Genomic DNA, 22,404 nt, shown 5'->3' on the forward strand with positions numbered 1-22,404 from the left:
TTCTCTGATGAAATGTTTACTGGAACGAGGGAAGGCAAACCTGTCACTCACGAGAGATTGACCAATAGCAAACAACAACCATCAATTCCCGATGGACCAAATCAAGTCTACATTTTTCTACCATTTCACTGAGATATATACGTCACAATAGTCGCAACTCCGTTTCATGCCAACTTTAAAGTAGTGATGTTGAAGGTGAACTGTGTAAAGCTAGCATCACCAAACCAAACCACAAAAATGATTATGATGAACATTTATACACCACTTTTAGCAAACTGCTTCACTGTCCCAATTCATATAGACTTATAACTGTAAAGGCAATGCTGAGTCACGGACACAACGTACTGTGTTAAATTTTGATCATTGAATTAAACACTTTCTGTAACATGACGACCAGTGCCTTGACCTTTATCTCATTGCAATGACCTGCTGAAAAAATCAAGGAGAACACTACCTTCTGCGCTTTGACATAGTCTTTCTCCAAGTTCGAGGTCTTCTGACGGACACTGTTTAGCTCTGTAATACAGAATATGAAGTTAACATACAAAATAATTAGAAACAATTTAATAAAAACTCACTTTATGCAATGATACACATATACTTGCATTTATTATTATATATTTTTACAGACAGCTGCACAAGCAGAAACTGCAAAGACATTTTGTTAATAATTAACAGGACTATTTAATATAAATCATTATAATACCCTGCATATTCATGTTTCTTAGAGAACACTGCTAAAATGACCAGGGTAGGATTGTTTAAGTCATTCATAAGATGATGTTACTAATTAAAGTTTGTAACAAACTCAAAAGATCTCTGTAAACTAATGCAGAGTTGTTATATCATTTACTGATCCAATAAGCAGTTTTCAAAAATGCAAGTTAGAAGTAATGCTGAAAAGCCACACATTTTGCAGTTGTTGTTTTCAAATGTTATTGCATTTCATAACTGTCAAAAGTTATTCATGGAGTATACGTAGCCAGGAACTGCACATACAATCAATCAAGGTATCAAGATTTCAATTATCATTTCTTAAAATGTAAACATGTTACATTGTCTTAAAATGTCTACTGCATCGTTTAAGTCTAAAGCAGGGATTCCCAAACTTTTTTGTCTGTAAAACCCCTTTGACCTAAAATATTTACTTAATATAAGCTAATATATCAATAATTTAACAACATATTTCCATTGCATGGTTCTCTAATCACATGGTCACATAACATACAGTACATATTTTCATTAGTAAGTGTTTTATTAGTTTTATTATTATTTATTCATTTTAATTTTACATTTTTTTATGATTTAATTAAATACTAGCTTTTCAACAAAAAAAAAAATACATTTTGGGAAATCCTGAGGTCGGTGAGCAAATCATAAGCTCACTGATGTATTTTAAGCTTCTCTAAATATTTAGTTCATATATTATTTCACATTTTCACACCAAGTTAGTAGTTCATACATTGTAACTTAGTGCCATATTATGCTACAACCAGACTAAGGGTTGACAGAATTAGAAAGCATATCTTTATATATCCACCCCATTTGCATGTCCAATTTTTAAAAAAAAGAGTGTTTCGTTCTCAGAATGTGTTAAAGGTTCTGACATTTAAATCTGAAAAATGTGACAAAAGTCACACACAAGACACCTGACTTTTAATAACCACAAATTACAATCTACCATGACTCAAACAAGTCAGCTGATCTGTGTGTTGAATAAGTAAAGGTGTGTGTTTACATTCTCTACTCACCCGCTGTATTTTTCCGCAGCTCATCGGATAGTTGGTAGTTCTGTGTTCTCAGCTCCAAGAGCTGAGCCTGATCAAACACGAATTAAATGATAGTTGACTGAGTGCATTTAATATACATATTATTGATTACTGAACATAAATGATGACAACCAAAACAACACATCATCATAAAAGCATCATACAAATCTCAGCGTATTTTATGCTATGAATCATGTTAATAATGTAATTAACAAAGTGTATTTAAGTAATGCAAACATTAAATTAAAAAGTCTGGTTGCTATAAACGGGATATTAGATGCTTCTGGAGTTGTAAACAAGAGGATGTTAAGCGCAAAACAACAGCGTTATGATATTTAGTATCTTAACATTCACACGAAACACGTCTTAAAACCCAAACATATAATTTACAAACCCTTTAGTTGTGTAGAAAAGCAATATTAACAGCTGCTTGGCGTGCTAACGGTGCTAGTGGTCATTAATTACAGGTTAGCGTGCTAACAGGCTAAACACATCTTTATTATACGTCCCAAATGCGTCATATAGATACTACATCCAATGTCATTTCAACAAACAGTCATTTCATAAGCCAAACTATTGCATGCATTAATGAAAAATATCGTACTTGTTCATTAAAGCTATTTTGGCCTCATAACAGTTAGCTTGGCACGCTAACGGCTACAGCTAACAGAGCCCCAATCCGCTCAGATGAATGTCAACTTCAGCCATAAAACAGACCCGTTTACACATATTACCCCCGGAAAACACATTTGAACACATTAAAGATCTTTTATGTGGAGTAAAGCTTGTGGTACATGTCATATCCAAGCGCAAATAAAGAGATTTGTACCTGCATACGGTGGAACTCCTCTTCTGACAGTGCTTGCGCCATCTTCACTAACGTTACAGCAAAACACAGCTGGACAGAATAAAACTGTCTCTATCTGCTATTACTGCTCTTTCTGATAGCTTTGTATTACCGAAATAACTGTCATTCTGATAAGTTGAAGATTAAAGCTGCAGCTTTTTGACTTCGCCCATCTAAACGCTTTGGCTTGCTGACAGAAACGCCACCATTAATAACTGCACCTGTCCTGAAGATGGCGCACTCAGACTATATATCACTGATGTAGTAGTTCTTGGGACGGGTGATTTGGGCTGTGGTGGTTCAAAAACCTAGTGAACGGACTACCTAGACGCGACCCTATTGTGCCCATTTGATAGCTGTAACTTTACAGACAAATCAAATTTTGTTGCATTATTTTCCTGTTACCACTGTAAAGCTGCTGAATCAATCTGTAGACTATATTGTCAAAATCGCTATAGGCTAGGGAAGCAACAATACAGTTAGTCCACGGTTCAATACATACCGCGGTTTTTAACCACGGTTTTCGGTTCGGTTCTGATGGCTTGTCACATCAGTTTTTTGCTATTCTATTCGTAAGTACGGTGGCCCAGTAGTGCACAACACAACGAAATTTAAAAAGCATACATTAGTTCACAACACAACAAAATAAATCCACAACACAAAGGAATGAAACCACAACACAACGAAATCAAGCCACAACACAAAGAAAAATCCACAACACAAGGAAATCAAGCCACAACACAACGAAAAATCCACAACACAACGAAAATGCTCCCAACCACTCGGGGCACTCGGAGCGCTGTAAAGTTGCCACTGTTCTATAGAGTCGGCAATCTTACAAAGAAATCAATACCACAATTAGTTTTAACAGTATGTAGGCTAACCATTGTTTATCTATATGAAATATTAATTTAAAATCACATCACCTACATGCATTATAGCTGCATATTTATGCTCGAGAATGCTTTGACCCGATACCACGGCGCTAAGGGAACATCTGCCAATTCCACCAATTGGTTGAAATGTATAATTAACATTTATTGAAATGTATGTTAACACACAAAAAAATGGGGTCATGATTCGAGCATGCTAATTGGTCATAAAAAAAAAGTAGTGTTCATTGTCTTTTGGTCATAAATGACCGACCATAGGAAATGAATGGGAAATCGGCAAAAACACAAAAATTCACCGAATATTTAGAGTGACACTCTAAAACATCAACAGTGTGATATTGACACATCCACTCACACACACATGCACACACGCACACTTATACACACACACACCTATGAAAAACTGAGCCTATGAACCACATTTTGAATTCTCTCTAGAGAAAGCCAGAGAATCCAAAAAAGAGCGAGCTAAAGTTGAAATCCTCTTTTATCCTCTTCCCTGATGTCCCCAAACTCAAATGACTCTTTTAAAACTGACCAATCAGACCAAACCGTAAGACGTTTGGAAGTAACCAATCAGACAAAACTTCCCCCATTGTATCAAAGGTGTGAACCATTTGGCCATCCAGCCATTCTTTTGTTCTTCTAACTCCAACTGGTCCCTCTGATGGCGTTAAGGGGGAGGGGGTTGAGTCAATTTCAGATATCCTGATCACGACGATGGCTGCTAACAGCAAAGCAGATGATTTTGTTCTATTTCAAATATCTTTGATTATTTTCCACCTTACAGTGCTGTTTTCTGTTCTGTTCTGCTTCAATGAAACATTTAACTGAAGATCTTTTTTTTCCCTTCCTCTCTTCTCTTTTTTGTCATCAGGTTGTGGAAAACAGCTCTTCATGTGAGTCACCTCAATATATGTTGGAACGGCAGAGGGCAAAGTGTTAGTCCAGACCTTCGACTGGCAGCAGAATCTGACTCCCACAGATCAAGAGTTATCAGCACTTCAGGTACTTATATTGAAACTTTCACATTGTGTACATACAATATAACATAGCAACAGCATACACATGACGGTACACTGAAAAAACAGGAAAACACATGTTGTCCAATTTACTTAATCGTATTATTTGTGATCTACGCAACAAATTTGTGTTTCTCTTCTAAACACGATTTCATTGCTTTCGATTAATGTAATTCTCTAAAATGTTCAATCTACTAGATTAAATTATTTGGGGTGAATGTGAACCAATTAAGTACTCGAAAATTATTTTTGCTGAAACTGTAGTTCCCAGCATGCTTTGCTTGGGACTTGACGACTAGAGTAAAATTGTTGAAATTAAGTGTTATTTTATGTGTTTTTGGGCAAAATGAGAAAGAGGGGGAGACTTTATATTGTTTATTAGTGTTTAATGTTTAATTATGTTGGAATTATTCGAACCATTTAAATTACACTGGGTTACCATATAGTGGAGAAGAGTGGAGCGATTGCTTAGGCTGTGGACTGACTCAGCACATGTCATTAATGAGCATTTCACACTTAGCATTATAGTTGCTGGCAACTATAATGAAAGCTACTGAGTACAGCGTTACAGCTCAGTCAAGTGACAACAAAAATATACAAAAATAAACTTTTTTTCATGAAAGTGTGTTTTGATTAAAGAGGCAGGGTCTCAAGCCCCCTTGTGCACCACTGTTGTTAGGGAGCCATATTGAAATCAATGTGAGACTACTCAATTCGGTTACTTAAGGGGTTAGTTCACCCAAAAATGAAAATTCTATCATTATTGACTTACCCTCGTGTCGTTCGACACCCGTAAGACCTCCGTTCATCTTCAGAACACAAATGAAGATATTTTAGTTCTGATGGCTCTGAAAGGGCTCCATTGGCACAATGCACTGTACACTCTCAAGACCCTTAAAAGGCACTAAAGACGTCGTTACAAAGTCCATCTCACTACAGTGATTCTACAATAACTTTATGGAGTGACGAGAATAGTTTTTGTGCGCAAAAAAACCCTAAATAACGACTTATATAGTGATGACGATTTCAAAACACGGCCTCATGAAGCTTCGAAGCGTTATGAATCAGTGAGTCGAATGAGCAGTTTGGAACGCCAAATTTCAGCAGTTTGGCGGTTTGACACGCGATCCGAATCATGATTCGACTCACTGATTCATAACGCTTCGAAGCTTCATGATGCCGTGTTTTGAAATCGTCATCACTATATAAGTTGTTATTTAGGGTTTTTTTGCGCACAAAAACTATTCTCGCCGATTCATAAAGTTATTCTAGAACCACTGTAGTGAGATGGACTTTGTAACGACGTCATAAGGGTCTTGAGAGTGAAGCGTGCATTGTGCCAATGGAGGCCTTTCAGAGCCATCAGATTTCAACTAAAATATCTTCATTTGTGTTCCAAAGATGAACGGAGGTCTTACGGGTGTCGAACGACATGAGGGTAAGTAATTAATGACAGAATTTTCATTTTTGGGTGAACTAACCCTTTAAAAATGACTTAATTCCATTATGTTGAAATTATGCGAACAAATTATGTTTGTTTAACTTAATTGATTCATGTGGAACCGATGTACATGATTAAATCATGTAAATCCAACACACCATTTTTTCAGTGTATTTTATGAGAAAATACTTTGCCATGTTTAAAATGTCTTATGTGCTTATTCTGTCACAGCTTTGACGCCAAGAGACCAGGTGTGGTGCTTGCAAAAACTCACCGTGATGCACAACCTGTCGAATATCAGCTACTGCGCCCCCTGTCGACGGTCTTCCTGTCCTGGCCCCACCTGGACTGAACATTGACAGGCAGACCTATCTTTATGAAAAAATCAGGCCATTCTGTGCTGACGAGGCAAGAGACATCACATGCCCAGCGCCAAGGGTCACAACACAGAAGAGACCACAGAAGAGGATGCAAATGTGATATCATTGGACTGTGTCACAAAGACCTTTGTCTTATGCTGCTATTACCAAGTAAAAGGACATTTTTTGAAAATAAACATACATAGATACAGGTCCTTGAAAGTGCTTGAATTTATTTTGTCCATATTATTCTCTCATTTTAGATCAGTATAGGGTGTACCGAATAATCTTCAGTTTTATGCAAAACAGAAATTTGACAAATAGAATATCAGACCTCTGTCATATGGTCAAAAATAAATGCAAAAAAAAAAAAGCTGGACCTGGAAAGTCCTTGAAAGGTTCTTGAATTTGGAGTTAACCAAGCTTTAATAACAACTATCCAAATTGTTTTAGACCTAAAAGAGTCTTTGTAGGCCTATGTTACCCTTAAATGTCAGAGAAAAGAACAGAATCGGAGATACATTTTTTTCTTATAGAAAATTGTACTTTGCATATTATACTATAAAAATACATTATTATAGTTGATTTTAGTTTATCATAGTTGATCACAACTAGAGATGAAATGGCATGAAAATTTCATGATTATAGTGACCAAAATTATCGCGGTTATCACAGAATCCTGTTCAAAAAGCCCTAATGTGTGGCTTATCTAAATGAGATGTAAATTAGCCCTATTGTCACTCCCAGCAGGTGAGAACTGCACAATGTTTAGAGGTCGTTTTTCTCCCTATTAAGCTTTTTTGAGTGCCTACTTTCAAATGGCCACAACTTCTCCAAATATTATCAGATTTCCATGTGCTACACATATATACATCAAATAACTCAAAATGCCCCAGAACTGACTTGTGTGCCTACTTTCCGTGACTGGTCACATAGGTTTGACAAAAAAAGGGTGAGATTTCTTGGTTGAGGAAAAAGAAATGAAGAGGAAATGCAAAATGACTGCTACTGTAAAAACACAGAAAAGGTACACATGACATAGCCTACTCAGATAAGGTTTGCAAGTCAATGAACTTTACAGTTTCTGTGGAATAAACTGGCTAACATCTGATTGTCGCATATGCAGTTAACAACTTTTACAAGCAGTTAAATACTCATTCCAAAGGGCACACCTGCCAACTTATCAAAAAACCTTGGAGTGAGATTTTTTCTGGGGAGATCAAAATTATGACCAGTGTTTAAGGTTTATTAAGGTAGGTAGGTTGATTTATATTTTGATTAGAATGGTATTAAACTCATTCTTAACTGAAACCTAGCCTATGTTATGAATAATTGTATTCTTAAGAGCACTTAATGATTTATGTTCAGCTGAAAACGACACAAGATTAGAAAGGGAAGGACATTATTCTTCATTCAAAGCCTCCCACCACATGGTCCATCAGAAACAAATAAAGTGCAACAGATAAAGTGCTTAAACATTATACAACTAGAATATTACATATAATCATATTTTAAATAAATGTATAATGTATTATTTTTAGGGCAGTCAAAAGATTAATTGCGATTAATCGCATCCAAAATAAAAGTTTGTGTTTACATAATATATGTGTGTGTACTCTGTTAATTATTAATTATATATGAATACATTGCATGTATATACTGAATGATTCCTGTTTTAAATATGCCTAATAAGATTTTCTGATACATAAATATTGTTACACTGAATGACATTTTAGTGGGTGTCTTCTGTAAATCATGGTAAAAAATGTGTGATAGTCATTATTTTTTGCTAAGAAAATATAAAATTAAACAGGACACATTCTAATGTACAGGAAAAAACTAAATTTAAAGCTGTATTACACATTTATTTTTTTGATGCTTGAAAACCCCTGTTTCGTCTTTGACCCATATGCAGAATTACCTACCATTAATGATAAACTAAATGATTTAAATCCTATAAAATCCTCTGATTGCAGATATAGATATTAAAGCAGCACTAGGTAACTTTTCAACCTTTATAATATATTTTCAAGACTATTGTGATGATACATCGACTTACAATAGGTTGAATGACACGTCTGCCATAGCCTGACTAGTCTGTATCGTTTTTAATCGTACTTTTAAACTTCGGGTTTCGGGTAGTAACCCGAGAATAAAAAGAACTACAAAATTCGACTGCTTTACGGCATATACGTCACTTCCACCACCACCCCCACTTCCTTAAATTCGGACGTGCGAGCCAAACTATCATTTGTTTGCCGAATGTTATAGTCATGGCCGAAGCAGCACAGAAAAATAAGAAAGCAAAGGTTTTGTCGGAGGAAAGCAAAAAGAGGAAACGAGAAAGTGATGGGATTAAAGGCAGGACGAGGATCAACATTGGGCAGCGTTTGCTCGTTGGCGTGAGCTGGAGGAGGAGGGGCTACATTCTTGCAAGTAAATACATATGATAAGACGTACAAAATCATATTTTAGGATACCTAACATGTCTGTGATATTGGTTTATTTGTCTTGCCTCAAGCTATAATGCAAATCGATTTTTCAAATTTGCAGATTCATCTAGGGTAGATTGATATTATAATATTGACGATATATGGTTATTACCTACCACTCAAACATTGAATTGAAGTATCATAAAGATTCTGTAAAACGGTAACCAATAGACTAGGCTACTATAATGACGCTGGCTTGTAAACGTGAGCATCGCGATCATTTGGCGTTTGAAAAAAATAAAACCCATGAAATTATATTCATATGACATGCTGAAACATATGCCACTGTACCTGGGATGAAGACATTTCACACGCGACGCAAGCAGAACACCTGAATGTGAACTCCTGCAGTGTTCAGGGCTATCAAAGTTGTCATGTCAACAAATACACATGCGATACATCCCCTGATGTAGAATGACAGAGTTTACGACAGTAGTAGAGGACAATACTGTTTCCCAACTGTAGAGGGACCCCGAGAGCAAAAACTACCTAGTGCTGCTTTAATACATGCATGCATATAGGGTTCAGCGGCGCTCATCGCTTTTTTTGCGTGAGAAATTGGATGTGTGGCGTGAGTGCGTGTGAAAACAGTCAAGTGTCACGCAAAAGCGTGAGAGTTGGCAGCTGTGCAAAGGTTATGAATTACAGTGGCATGCATGACAATCATGCTGATAATTAATTTGAAGATAAGTCAGCATTTTATTCATTGGTATTAAAGTGGGCCAGTTTTGCACGGCTGTTTTCTTATCAAAACAATGTGATGCATATAGTAATTTAGTCCTGTGATGGCAAAGCTGATCTCAACAGCCATTGTCACATGATTGAATATGTTTATTTGCTGCTCAAGAAACATTTCTTATTATTACATACAGTACATTCAGAACGGTCAATACCACATAAGCATAAAAGTAGCAGTCATGTTTGAACAGAGTCACATATAAATTATGTATAGACTTTTTAGTATTAGCTAATTTAATACAGTTGGTCATTGCAAGTTGTTATCAGCAGAACTATGACTCAAAAGTTGAACTGAAAAAATGACATGAATTTCAGAACTTCATTAGGGAAACAAGCCACCTACTAATCCACAAACAAGGAAGACATGTATTCAATGCAGCCACTGCAGCCATTCAAACAAATCCACCCAATTTACCATAAAACATGGAAGTAAAACAGCAACTATAGTGTATTGGCCCATAGGTAAAAAGCGGAAGCGTTCCAGGGGAGGGTTTGAGGTCCACCTTGGCCCGTTGGCGATCTGGGCGCTTGGTCCGGTCCCACCCTGAGGACAGCCCTGGCTACAAGAGAGACAGAAGGCCAGTGTCCGATGCATTATGTCTATCTGATCTCCCCCTGTCTGTGGAACTCCTACCTGTCTGCGGGGTAGTGGAGTATTTTGGTAGATGACTGATAAAGAGACAATCCTCTTCCTTTTTGATCCATCGCAGCAGTTTAGTGAGTTCATTGATGGCTGATTTCTTAGTGACAAGCGGAGTAAAGCACGCGTACATCTCAAACTTGCTAGTGACCTACAGAACAAGAGGGCAAGTTTAGGAAATACATGTTGTAAATATTAACTACCTTGATGCCTTTCAGCATTAATACATTTCAGTGTCACATTATCCTTCAGAAATCATTATGCTGATTTGATGCTCAATAAATGTTTTATTATTATTTTTCAATGTTGAAAACAGTTGTGCTGCTTAATATTTTTGTGGAAACCATGATACTTTTTTCCTGAATAGAAATTTGATTTGTGACATATATACACATTGCCAAAAGTTTTGGGACGTCTGCCCTTGCATGAACTTTAATGACATCCCATTCTTAATCCGTAGGGTTTAATATGGAGTTGGCCCACCCTTTGCAGCTGTAACAGCTTCAACTTTTCTGGGAAGGCTTTCCACAAGGTTTAGGAGTGTGTTTATGGGAATTTTTGACCATTCTTCTAGAAGCGCATTTGTGAGGTCATGCACTGATGTTGGACGAGAAGGCCTGGCTCTCAGTCTCCGCTCTAATTCATCCCAAAGGGGTTATATCGGGTTGAGATCAGGACTCTGTGCAGGCCAGTCAAGTCCCTCCACACCAAACTCACTCATCCATGTCTTTATGGACCTTGCTTTGTGCACTGGCCAGGCCGAACCCCTGAAAAACAACCATACACCATAATCCCCCCTCCACCAAACTTTACACTTGGCACAATGCAGTCAGGCAAGACCGCTCTCCTGGCAACCGCCAAACCCAGACTCGTCCATAGGATTGCCAGACAGAGAAGCGTGATTGGTCACTCGAGAGAACACGTCTCCTCTGCTCTAGAGTCCAGTGGTGGTGTGCTTTACCCACTGCATCCCACGCTTTGCATTGCACTTGGTGATGTAAGGCTTGGATGAGCTGCTCAGCCGTGGAAACCCATTCCATGAAGCTCTCTACACACGTTCTCTCACGTCCTGAGAGCGACCCATTCTTACACAAATGTCTTTAGAAGCGTCTGCATGCCTAGTGCTTGATTTTATACATCTGTGTGTTAGACCGATATATCGGCCGGCCGATATATCGGGCCGATATTTGCGATTTTTACGTGTATTGGCAGATACAAGGCTGCTGCGTTCGCTGATATTTTTTTCCCTGCATTATTTACAGACAGGCGTCCACAGGGCAGCTCTCACCGTCTTCAAACTGTCTTGCTCTCCCTCCCTCGCGCATATTAATCAAAATCAATTGAGAATTGACACGATGGTAAAAGGTCGAAAAACTGAAGTTTCACGTGGAGCATTGGGAGATTTTTTCCTGAATTACCGCTGGTGTTGCTCTACAAGAGATTAAGTTAAGTGCACCTACACTCTAAAAAATGCTGGGTTAAAAATAACCCAAGTTGGGTTGAAAATTGACTAATCCAGCAATTGGGTTGTTTTAACCCAGTGATTGGGTTGTTTTAACCCAGCGATTGGGTTGTTTTAAGCAAACATTTAACCCAACCGCTGGGTCAAAACAACCCAGTTGCTATTTTTAACCCAGCATTTTTTAGAGTGTAACCATTGAATGACTAGGTTGTAAATAGTTTTAAAATTAAGTATAGTACAGTCAGTGTAAACTTTATTAAGCTGCTTGCTTGTTGATACTGTGTGCAATAGTGTAATTATTTTATTTATGCTTAAATATTTATTTTCAGAATTTATTTTCACCACTGAACTCACCTGTTTTTACTATTTGTTAAATATTGTTTTTTTTAGTTCAATAAATGTTCCTTTTTTAAATTGTAAATTTTAAAATTGTTATCATCATGATCATTGTGTCATTTTTATGATGTAAATTGAGGAAGCAAAAGTAGTATCGGCATCGGCACTAAAAAATCTATATCGGTCGATCGCTAATCTGTGGCCATGGAAGTGATTAGAACACATGAATTGAATCATTTGGAGGGGTGTCCCAATACTTTTGGCAATATAGTGTATTTTAAAATGTCATTTTATATATATATACATACATACACACACACATACACACACGCACACACACACACACACTATAAAAAATTGTCGGTCAGTTTTGTTTTTTTGTTGAATATTTTAAACCCAGAACATTCTTTCAAGTATCCTAAACTACTGAAGTTGTCTTGGAACATACCCACGCCAGCAGAGTTTCTCTCTCTGCAGAATGGTAGATGAGTTTAAGGGGCCGTGATGTACTGTGGATACAATTGTGCATGTTGCGATACAGATCCAGCAAACATATCCTCTCTTCCTGGGTTCTGTATGCCACATCCATCTCTGGGCTGAGTGAAGTGATATAAGAAAAAAGGGCCTAATTTAGCATGCTATAGTGTGCATCATCGATTACAACACAACCATTATTCACTAAGACATGAGACCTGATCACACCACCTACATTATTACAGTGGCAGAGATGTGTCTAAAGAAAACATAGACTGTCAATGCAAAGCAGATGATGAAAACAGAACTCAGTTTCAGTCAATTTGAGATAAACACTGTTTAAACAGACACAGCCTGTTTTCACACATCATGTGGTTTTTGATGCTTCAATATAATCATTCAGTCGACCATGTTTGCTTGCATTTTTGCATAAAAGGCACCTCTCAACTGTTTGAAACATTTCAGCCGTGTGAAACATTTCAGCCGTGTGATTAGCCGAATCAAGTGATTACTGTTGTAGAATTCATGGCAAAGTGGTCTAATATTTTGCAGAATGAGGAATTCCTGGATTATAGGCCATTGTTTATCAGGATTTGCGACCCATCTGGTGTTTCTGATGGCAAAAGAACCACTAATTCAGATAAATGAGTCAAAACTAATGATTTGTTTGTTTACTTGTGGTTTAATCATTTTTAGTGACTCATTTCGGCTTGAAATCAACATTAAACTGCATTCACAACCCATTTTACTTCTGTAATATGTACATAGAATATTCAATGAGAAAAAATGTAGGGTGCGACCGCACAAGTCATGCGACTTGATTGGATGATGAAAAGTGGGTGTTTTACGTACCAAAACAGATATACTTTTGAAAAGACTATTTGACCAAGAATCTTCTCTTATTTCTCATTATTGTTGTAGCGTTTAATTAAGTAAATGGCATTAAAATACTTTTAGAATGAATTATAATTTAATTACTTTCATAATGCCTAGCTATTTCGCTATTGCTTAACATTATTTTTCCTGTATATGCGGCCGAGGAGCATGTTCAAGCTCAAACCGGTGCGCAACATTTTGCTACGGTTTCCGGGTCGAACATCATGTTTCCTGGAAACGGTGTGCAACGGGGTTTGAGATACGTTTTTTCTTGTTTGGTGGGTGTGTCAAAAATGTCAGCCCAATCAGCAGCAACATGTATTTAAACAGTGCAGTGTTAAAGGATTAGTTAAATAAACTTTTGTTTATAATTTACTCACCCCCATGTCATCCAAAATGTCCATGTCTTTCTTTCTGCAGTCGAAAAGAAATGAAGGTTTTTGATGAAAACATTCCAGGATTTTTCTCCATATAACGGATTTCAATGGGCTCCAAACGGTTCAAGGTCCAAATGACAGTTTCAGTGCAGCTTCAAAGGGCTTTAAATGATACCAGACGATGAATAAGGGTCTTATCTAGAGAAACGATCAGTTTCTGCGAGAAACCGAGCAGTATTAATGCTATTATTTTACCACTTATCAGACGAACGTGATCATCTCTGAGCTCAGCCATAACTTCCGCTAAGTGAGGTCAAAATACGAGCGTGGTCATAGATATATCGATCATAGATGCCTCATTCTACTGATCCGTGCAAGTGCTAATGAGGCGTCTACGTATACATCTATGGCTACGCTCGTATTTTGACCTCACTTAGCGGAAGTTAAGCTTCGAAGCATTATGAATCAGCGAGTCGATTCAGCGGTTTGGATCGCCAAAGGCACGTGATTTCAGCAGTTTGGCCGTTTGACACGCGATCCAAATCATGATTCGACTCGCTGATTGATAACGCTTCGAAGCTTCATGATGCTGTGTTTTGAAATCGTCATCACTATATAAGTCGTTATTTAGTTTTTTTTTGCACACGAAAACTATTCTCGCCGCTTTATAAAGTTATTGTAGAACCACTGTAGTGAGATGGACTTTGTAACGACGTCTTTAGTACCTTTTAAGGGTCTTGAGAGTGTAAAGTGCATTGTGCCAATGGAGGCCTTTCAGAGCCATCAGATTTCAACTAAAATATCTTCATTTTTGTTCTGAAGATGAACGGAGGTCTTACGGGTGTCGAACGACATGAGGGTAAGTAATTAATGACAGAATTTTAATTTTTGGGTGAACTAACCCTTTAAGCATGAAAACCTATTTAGTACACCCCAAAAACAAAATCTAGACTTAAAGGGCATAATGGGTCCTCTTTAAAAAAAACAAAATGGTCTATTTTAATTTGATCTTTGCATTAAATGAAACACTACAAGCTACTCACCATATGAACTGTGGGAGCTGACGATGGTGGTCTAGCATATTTGAGGGCTTGTACAGGAAGTGCCTGAGATTAGCTACACCAATATCATCAAAACGGCTCCTCTGAGTGTTTGTCACACACTGCAAGGCATTCTGGGATGTGAAAGCTTCCTCGATTTTCCTTTTGCACTCTGCCATGGCATAAAAAGCTTCTTTATCTGTAGACAGAAGAACAAGGCATACAGTACATTCGGGAGGGTCTAGATATGCCACATAAGCATAAAAGTAGCAGTCATGATTGAACAGAGGCAGGCAGATGGGCGTCCATATCTCTCCAGCCTGAAAAGCAGAGGCCCTGATAAGGTTGAAGAGGAGATGAAGGTCACTGGGTTTTAGCTTAGCATCCTCCAGGACCGTCTTCTCCTGAACGATGGAGACAAGTCGGTTATTGGCAATGAGAAAGGAAAAGACCAGATTCGGGGTGACGGCTTTCTGTAGGATGTGACTGAGAACGTCTCTGGAAGAGGATGGCAGAGGCAGGCACTGGACCGCTGACAGCATGAAGCTGGGATCAGAATCCATGACATCAAGAAGGCTGTCCAGAATCTTCTCCGAGCCAAACAGCAGACGCCGTAGGTCATAGTTCTTCCGGTGCTCAAAGATGCGATTTATGCTGGCCTGCGTGAGCATGCTGACTATCTGATGATAAACATGGAGGAGCTCGCTGCGGAGCTGATGCTCAGACTGCCGAGTGGCAGAGACGGACACAAACACCAGCGGCCCTTTCTGCAAAAATACCACTGTGCGCTCATCTGAGAGAAACAGAGGGAAAGAACATAGTAATATTAGCTGTTGTGTGTTGTCTGTCATTATTTTATAGGTAAAATGATTGTTAAAAAATCTTAAATTATTCATATAGGCTAGACCCTATTTACATGCACAATTTAACCCACTGGTGCTCTTCGGTTATTTCTGACCGGAAAATTTTCTGTTTTGAAATGTTAAATATCACAGCTTCATCGGAATGATATGAAACTTGGTGACTTTTCTTGCATTGTATAGCACACAAAAAAATTGGGGTCATGATTCGAGCATGCTAATTGGTCGTAAAAAAAAAAAAGTAGCGTTCATTGTCTTCGGTCATAAATGACCGACCATAGGAAATGAATGGGAAATCGGCAAAAACACAAAAATTCACCGAATATTTGTTTGTACAATCTACAAATCGGCCACAATGCTGAAAAAAAGTACACAGCAGTGAAGTGGTGACACTCTAAAACATCAAGAGTGTGATATTGACACATCCACTCACACACACACGCACACTTATACACACACACACACACACACCTATGAAAAACTGAGCCTATGAACCACATTTTGAATTTTTTAAAACCACAGCTTCATCTGAAAAATATGAAACTTGGTGACTTTTCTAGCATTAGGTATGTTAACACACAAAAAAATTGAGGGCATGATTCGAGCATGCTAAGTGGTCGTAACAAAAATATTCCCACTTGTGCTCTTCGGTCAGAAATGACAAATGAATGGGAAATCTTCAAAAACACAAATTCACAGAAAAAAATCTGTTTCTAACAACAACAAAAAAATCTAAAACTTTATAATAAATAATCTATAATATATTTTTTAAATATATATATTCAAATCCATCAAAAAAAATCAAAAAATTAAATGTGTTCAAAACAGAACTAGGGAATTTTCAAACCTCTCCGACCTCTAGTTATTACACCCATGGTTGCATGATTTCTCAAATAATTCTAAAAGAGGGCGCTAATCTGCCTTCAAAAAATTTATTTTGAAGGCCTAAGGCCTATTGCACAAAACTAGGATAAGGGATTAAGCCGGGATATCTTGGTGATCCTGGCTCAATTTATCCGTGATCCGGTTGCACTTAAGCTGGATAGGGTGGCAGTTGGATGTTATGGTATAAATTACCATGGAGATTTATTCTGTGGAGCTAGCCTGCTCCAGACCAGGCTAAATTCCAGGATCTATTTAATCTCATCCCTTATGTCAGTCAGCAGTCACCACAAACGGAAACCAATAGTTATTCTACTGCCCACTATACATTGTTATCACATATAACTAGACCCACTGTCATTATTTAAACGTTTGTGATCATAATTTCAAAATCATTTTGGATAAATTATGATTTTTAGATGATGTTGCTATCATTAGATAATTTACGGTTTCCCATAGACTATAAGGCTATATATAAACATGATAGAATATTAGGGCCACAGAGGAAAAAAAAGAAAAGTCACAGACTTCGAAAAATTAAGTCATAATATTGTAACCCGTTTTAGAGGAAGACGGTTGTTAAAATGACAGCTGTGGGGCATTTCGTGGAATTGTTCTTCAGTATGGTTTCACAAACAAGGACATACTTAATCTTTTGGCACGTCAGCGTCACATTGTCATAAGTATCAGGACCGTAAAAAGAATTTGCATCTTTTCCTCAGAAAGAACCAGCCTCATGTATGACTTTTTCCTTCTTCCTCAGTGTGGCCCTAATACTCGGTCGTATAAAATACACATTCCATATAAATATAAAAACACAAAGTGTAACATTAGGATCCTTTATTGAATAAGGATAAAACAAAGCAGGTAAACCATCAGCTCCTTTCGAAACTGAAGTCACACAGTGACTCAACAATACAACAAAAGGATTATACAACAAAAGGATAAATACACATTCAAAGATAGAGATTATATATATATATAACACACCCCGCTTGTCTGCACACTGAAATAAATGCAGGACAAATCCATACACATCAACTGAACAGACAAATGAATGGATGCAGTAGCCTCCCTGCAAGCTTGTATTACACACAGTATACAGCACAAACATCATAAGAGGCCAAAAAAAAAATACAAAAAAAAATCGGTGGACAGCATAAGAAGCAGAGTACAACGGCTAAGATTAAACTGTAGCCTACTACTAAGCGTAGTAATTATGTAAGCCTTTGATAATAATTTATCAAAGCCTTATACAGTGTGATGGGGTTAGGCCTACTTTACACAATTTCACTCATATCTGTTGTCCATTTCAATTAAAAGTTAAACTGTTTCATAATCAGTGTACAACTGCATTTTTGGAGATGTGAATTAACTATTTGGATTGTAATTGTGATGTTTCAGCGGAGCGGTGAGTGTGTAATTGTGCACTACTTACGCATTCAGGAGGTCTGCAATACCATGCTTTTTCTCTTTGCTTTATCACTGTGGCGGGGTTGCCTTTCTTCTTAATTATGTATTTTACCTCCTCGTATGCCTCCATGAGGAATTGTGCCTCCAACGGGGAAAAGTACGCCGCTCTAGTTGCCATGGTGAATCAGTGAATCTGTGATCGGCGGCGGGTCTATTTGAGTGAGCCGTGAGCGCGCACCTATCCAAGATTGGTTTAACCTGGCTTGATGAATCCGTGTCTGCTCATCCTGGCTTGGTCTTTGTGCAACCAATTAAAGGGTTAGTTCACCCAAAAATGAAAATTCTGTCATTAATTACTCACCCTCATGTCGTTGGACACCCGTAAGACCTCCGTTCATATTCGGAACACAAATGAAGATATTTTAGTTGAAAGCTGATGGCTGAGAAAGGCTTCACACAGGCCTCCATTGGCATTCAGTACATTGACACTTCCAAGATCCATGAAAGGCACTTAAAACGTCGTTACAAAGTCTATCTCACCACAGTGGCTCTACAATAATCATACAATGCGACGACAATAGTTTTTGTGCGCAAAAAAAAATCAAAATAACACCTTTATCCAACTTATTCTCGACTTCCGTGTGTGCCTCCACGACGCATGCGCGAGAATATGACGTAGCGCCGGTGTTCGGGAATCGATGAAATACACACTTAAGCCCCATTTTGAGCACTACGCCGAGACCTAAAGCACGATCAATGTAGAATCCAACAGCTTAGACACGCGCGTCTTCCTCTGCTCGTAAACAAATCGCTTCTGGGTCATATGTCCGAACGCCGGATCTGCGTCATATTCTCGCGCATGCGTCGTGGAGGCATACACGGAAGTCGAGAACAAGTTGGATAAAGGTGTTATTTTGATTTTTTTTTGCGCACAAAAACTATTGTCGTCGCATTGTATGATTATTGTAGAGCCACTGTGGTGAGATAGACTTTGTAACGACGTTTTAAGTGCCTTTCATGGATCTTGGAAGTGTCAATGTACTGAATGCCAATGGAGGCCTGTGTGAAGCCTTTCTCAGCCATCAGCTTTCAACTAAAATATCTTCATTTGTGTTCCGAATATGAACGGAGGTCTTACGGGTGTCCAACGACATGAGGGTGAGTAATTAGTGACAGAATTTTCATTTTTGGGTGAACTAACCCTTTAAGCCTGGATGCACTTGTTTTGGCTTCATTGAGCTCAGCTCAGTCATTTATCCTGGATGTCTTAATTCTACTTTTGTGCAACGGGCCTCTAGTCTCTATTTTAACCTGAAATACTGCAATAATAATAATAATAAAAAAATAATAATAAATGAAAAAAAAAATTATATCAGTTTCATTGGCAAAAATAGACCATACTTATTGCATAAATATTAAAAAATATAATCAAATCATCTCAAAATACAAAATTAAAAAGAAAAAATATTATTGAAGAAAAATAAATTGCATTGGTTTTACTGGGGTGGAGGAAGTTTAATTTTTAGGTGTCCGGTCACTTATGACTGGGAAGACAACCAATGCAACCCCTAAACGAAGAGCACCAGAGGGTTAAAGATCCCATGTGACAGCTTGTTCAAGTTTTTGTTTGGTAATACAAGTTTTTGGAAGTTTTGCTGGGACATATGGATGGGCCCATCTTTTTATGAAATAGCATTTTGTTTGTTATGAACATGATTCGCCTCATACGAAAACTTCTATGTGCTGATAAGTGTTTTCTCTGTTTCTGGGTTGGAGTTGTTAGCCTGTTTATTGTGCCAGTTCAGTTTCCTTTGTCCCTCTTCTGTTGACACAGTGTTTGATTTGCCCTCATGTGTCTCACCAGTGTGTCTAGTTAATTATCTCTATATCTTGATTTTCTTGTCTACTGTGGTTGTTCTGTTTCCCGTGTTTTTGTTTCTAGATTTCCAGAGGAAGTGAAATTTTGAGTTTATTCTGATTAAAAGTTACTGCTTGCAAATTGGCCCAGTTTTTTTTATTTCAGTTTGCAACCAAATATATATACATACACATACCGATCAGGCATAACATCAGTTGTGAGGTGGGGCCTCCATGGATCGGCCTTGTTTGTTCATCGCATCGATTAGATTAGATTGGATTGAGATCTGGGAAATTTGGAGACCACGTCAACGCCTCAAACTCGTTGTTGTGCTCCTCAAACCATTCATGAACCATTTTTGCTTTGTGGCGGTGCATTGTCCTGATAGGCCACAGCCACCAGGGAAGACCGTTTCCATGAAAGGGTGTAGATGGTCTGCAACAATGCTTAGGTAGGTGGTACGTGTCAAAGTAACATCCACATGGATGGCAGGACCCAACGTTTCCCAGGCCACCTTCTTCCATTGCTCTGTGGTCCAGCTCTGATGCTCACGTGCCCACTGTTGGCGCTTTCGGTGGTGGACACGGGTCAGCATGGGCACCTTGACTGGTCTAGCATTGATGTATCAGAACCAGCATTAACTTTTTGAGCAATTTGAGCTACAGTAGCTCGTCTGTTTGATCGGACAACACGGGCCAGCCTTCGCTCCCCGCGTGCATCAATGAGCCTCGGCCGCCCTTGTTGCCGATTCACAACTGTTCCTTCCTTTTGATAGATACTGACCACTGCAGACCGGGAACACCCCACAAGAGCTGCAGTTTTGGAGATGCTCTGACCCAGTCGTCTAGCCATCACAATTTGGCCCTTGTCAAACTCACTCAAATCCTTACGCTTGCCCATTTTTCCTGCTTCTAACACATCAACTTTGAGGACAAAATGTTCACTTGCTGCCTAATATATCCCACCCACTAACAGGTGATGAAGAGATAGTCAGTGTTATTTACTTCACCTGTCAGTAGTCATAATGTTACGCCTGATTGGTGTGTGTATATATACTGTATATTGGGTATAAGATTTTATTGCATCACTTTTATGTTCACCAAGGTTGCATTTATTTGATCAATAATAGGAATAACAGGAATATTGTGAATTTTGTTTTATTTTATTTAAAATAACTATTTTCTATTTTATTATATTGTAAAAATATAATTTATTCCTGTGATGGCAAAGCTGAATTTTCACCATCATTACTCCAGTCTTCAGTCCTCCAGAAATCCTTCTAATATGATGATTTGATGCATTTATTTGAAATACAAATCTTTTGTAACAGTGTAAAAGTCTTTATTTGTTGCTAAACTAATGTACTGCAAAGAACTACTTTATTTTTCAAAGACAACTATCAGACTTAAAACCTAGATGAAGTTGGTGGATCTCACCTGAAAAAATAGATTGAATTGTGTTGCCTCCAGCCTGGACAAAGGACACCAGTGCCATCATAACGCCCATGGTGGAGGAGAGGGCCTCCTCATTGCCATAGCGCGAGTAGATAGGTTTACCAGCCTCGCTCAGCACAAACACATGCTTCCTGTGTTGCCTCCAACTCTCTGACATTATATCTTCATTTCGATAAGATGGACCTGGGACATCCTCAACACAACCTGCCGAGGGGTCCTTTTTCTGCCCGTTGAGGTTCGCCTGGGCCAAGCAAGATGGAAACTCTCCAGAATCCTCTAATGAGGTGTCCTCAGGTTGAAACTCCAAGCTTCCTCTATTCTCGCTCCTGTGCATGTCGTCTCTTTCTCATTTCCCTCAAAGTGAACATTTTCTGGACTTGGTGTTCTTTTAAGGGTGCAAACGCTTGTTCTATTGATGTCACACAATGGATCTCTGTGGCTCTCCATTACTCAGAGGTATCACATGATGCCTGGGGATCAGAGAACGGTTAAAACTGTGTAATAGGATGAACATGATGCTTCATTTCTTGCTGAAAGAACTGCCAGGGGCCAGTTGCAGCCGCCAAATTAAGACTGTGTCTTAAGAACTAGTCTGATGAACTAGCAATAGGTCAACTGTAAACCCTAACGCTCAAAATAATTATTAATTAAACTAATTAGTTCAGTCAAATGAACTTGTATGAGTATTTAGCACTTTCTATTTCTTTAAATTTTACAGAACGGATATATTTTAAGTAAACTGAACAGTTTCATTGTTTTGAGTTTTACGAAATAATTTATTTTAATTTAGATAAACTTAGGTTTAACTGAAACTGGACTGGGATTTCTATTTCCCAGCATGGTTTGCCTATGGCACTCGAAAGGGAGAGTAAATGCTAAAATTAAGTGTAATATAATGTTTTTGTGCAAGATTACGTGGGAGATTGTGATGTTTTGTTCTGCTAATGTAGAAGAGTTTCTGTTAATGTGGGTTTTTGGCGAGTTACCATCTGGTGCATGTGGTTTGGTTTGAGAGCAAGTGTGTTAAACGCTTTATATTTATGCACTCATTTAGCATTAACAAGTTAGCAAATTAACAAGTTAACATTTTCTGAAGTAGCTTGTTATAGTAGGCTACGTTTATACTAATAAAAATGTTCACATTGAGGTTACGTGAACATTTTAAGTTAAA

General features: G+C 38.1%; 2 protein-coding genes across 5 annotated transcripts in view; both read right to left on the reverse strand.

Annotated features, from left to right (window-relative positions):
* Positions 1-2,853, reverse strand: part of gripap1 (GRIP1 associated protein 1) — a 74,010-nt gene extending 71,157 nt beyond the window's left edge. The window contains exons 1-3 of one of the 4 annotated variants that reach the window (XM_079827995.1): positions 2,599-2,853; positions 1,752-1,818; positions 455-516 (exon numbers count right to left, since the gene is read on the reverse strand). In XM_079827995.1, the coding sequence (XP_079684121.1) occupies positions 455-516; positions 1,752-1,818; positions 2,599-2,640 (171 nt within the window). In that variant the 5' untranslated portion in view covers positions 2,641-2,853. The remainder of the gene's footprint in view (positions 1-454; positions 517-1,751; positions 1,819-2,598) is intronic. The other 3 variants (XM_079827996.1, XM_079827994.1, XM_079827993.1) reach the window with 3 other exon arrangements.
* Positions 2,854-9,637: 6,784 nt separating this feature from the next.
* mon1ba (MON1 secretory trafficking family member Ba) lies at positions 9,638-21,596 on the reverse strand. The gene is made up of 4 exons (XM_079826929.1): positions 21,216-21,596; positions 14,770-15,559; positions 12,448-12,595; positions 9,638-10,352 (listed from the first exon to the last, which is right to left on the reverse strand). The coding sequence occupies exons 1-4, from the start codon at positions 21,565-21,567 to the stop codon at positions 10,122-10,124; spliced, it is 1,521 nt and encodes a 506-aa protein (XP_079683055.1). The 5' UTR covers positions 21,568-21,596; the 3' UTR covers positions 9,638-10,121.
* Between the last annotated feature and the right edge of the window lie 808 nt (positions 21,597-22,404).

The sequence above is a fragment of the Gobio gobio genome (genome assembly GCF_949357685.1).
Source record: "Gobio gobio genome assembly, chromosome: 10".
Lineage (NCBI taxonomy): Eukaryota > Metazoa > Chordata > Actinopteri > Cypriniformes > Gobionidae > Gobio > Gobio gobio.

Bases quoted from the DNA above. Each gene is read 5' to 3' on its own strand.
- mon1ba (XM_079826929.1), bottom strand. From the start codon at position 21,567: ATGCACAGGAGCGAGAATAGAGGAAGCTTGGAGTTTCAACCTGAGGAC. The intron at 12,596-14,769 runs GTGAGTAGCTTG...CACTTCACTCAG, and splicing joins CAGCTCCCACAGTTCATATG to CCCAGAGATGGATGTGGCAT. The intron at 10,353-12,447 runs GTATGTTCCAAG...CTTGTTCTGTAG, and splicing joins GAGAAACTCTGCTGGCGTGG to GTCACTAGCAAGTTTGAGAT.